Below are 1,149 nucleotides of genomic sequence, written 5' to 3' on the forward strand. Positions count from 1 at the left end.
CTCCCCCGGCTCCCCTGGCTCTCTCCCCAGCCCCTTACTGAGCCGGTCCCTGCGCCTGCTTGGGGGGGGTTGTGGGGGGGATACAGTTGCCGCAGACGAAGAGGATGATGAAGTAGATGCACACGAGCACCCCGGGGTACGAGGGCCCGCCGTAGGCCATGATGCCGTTGTACATCACGGAGTTCCAGTCCTCCCCTGTCAGGACCTGGGGTGGGAGGGGGTGGGGGGGCACGTGCGATGGAGGGGCCTCCAAGGGGGCCTCGGAGGGGGCTCCCAGGCCCCCGCCCCTGGCTGAGCCCTGCCTCCCGAGAGATGGTGTGTGCGTCCCAGGGGAGACCAGCCTTGGGGAGGACCGGCTCACCCTGCCCAGCTTTGTGCTCAGAGATACAAGAGGCACCTGGGAGAGAGACCAGGCGCCTGGACGCCCAGCCCACCCTGACGCCACTCATCCATAAACTGCCATCCCGCCGTGCGCTGGCACGTGCCGGGCACCGGGGACAGGCCCGTGGCACAAGCTGGGCAGGGCTCCCAGCCCCGGAGCGTGGAGGAGACAGACAAGCCGCCCGAGAGCAGCGCAGCGGCCGAGGGAGCCTGCAGAGGGACCTCGAACCCCAACCCACGGATCTGGGAGGGCTTCCCGGAGGAGGTGTCCCCCCTCCCTCCGCCCCGCAGGTGGAGGGACAGGAAGCGGCATGGGCGGCCCACCTGGAAGACGCTGATGAGCGCCTGCGGGAAGTTGTCGAAGTTGCTGCGCCGCACCTCCGTGTCCTCGAAGTCGTAGCGGCCCCCGAAGAGCTGCATGCCCAGCAGCGCGAAGATGACGATGAAGAGGAAGAGCAGCAGCAGCAGCGAGGCGATGGAGCGGATGGAGTTCAGCAGCGACGCCACCAGGTTGCTCAGCGACGTCCAGTACCTGCCGGGGGTGGGCGAGGAGGTGGGCGCGGGGTGGAGCTGGGCAGCCCCGCTCACAGATGTGTGTGGGGTTTGGGGGAAGGAAGGCTCAGGGCTGTGGGCAGGCAGGGGGGAGGGCTGCCTGGAGGCGGAGGCCCTGGATTTGTGGTTGCCCCCCCTTCTTCCCTTCCTTCCCAGCATGCATCTCTCTCTCTCTCTCTCTCCCTCTCTCTCTCTCTCTCTCTCTCTCTCTCTCTC

General features: G+C 67.8%; 1 protein-coding gene across 1 annotated transcript in view; it reads right to left on the minus strand.

Moving 5' to 3' along the window:
* Positions 1–1,149, minus strand: part of CACNA1S (calcium channel, voltage-dependent, L type, alpha 1S subunit) — a 37,983-nt gene that overhangs the window by 21,008 nt on the left and 15,826 nt on the right. Inside the window, 2 exon segments of the mRNA XM_014533387.1 lie at positions 85–205; positions 706–913. Of these exon segments, the coding sequence (XP_014388873.1) occupies positions 85–205; positions 706–913 (329 nt within the window).

This window comes from Myotis brandtii, unplaced genomic scaffold, assembly GCF_000412655.1.
Source record: "Myotis brandtii unplaced genomic scaffold, ASM41265v1 scaffold975, whole genome shotgun sequence".
Classification (NCBI taxonomy): Eukaryota; Metazoa; Chordata; class Mammalia; order Chiroptera; family Vespertilionidae; genus Myotis; species Myotis brandtii.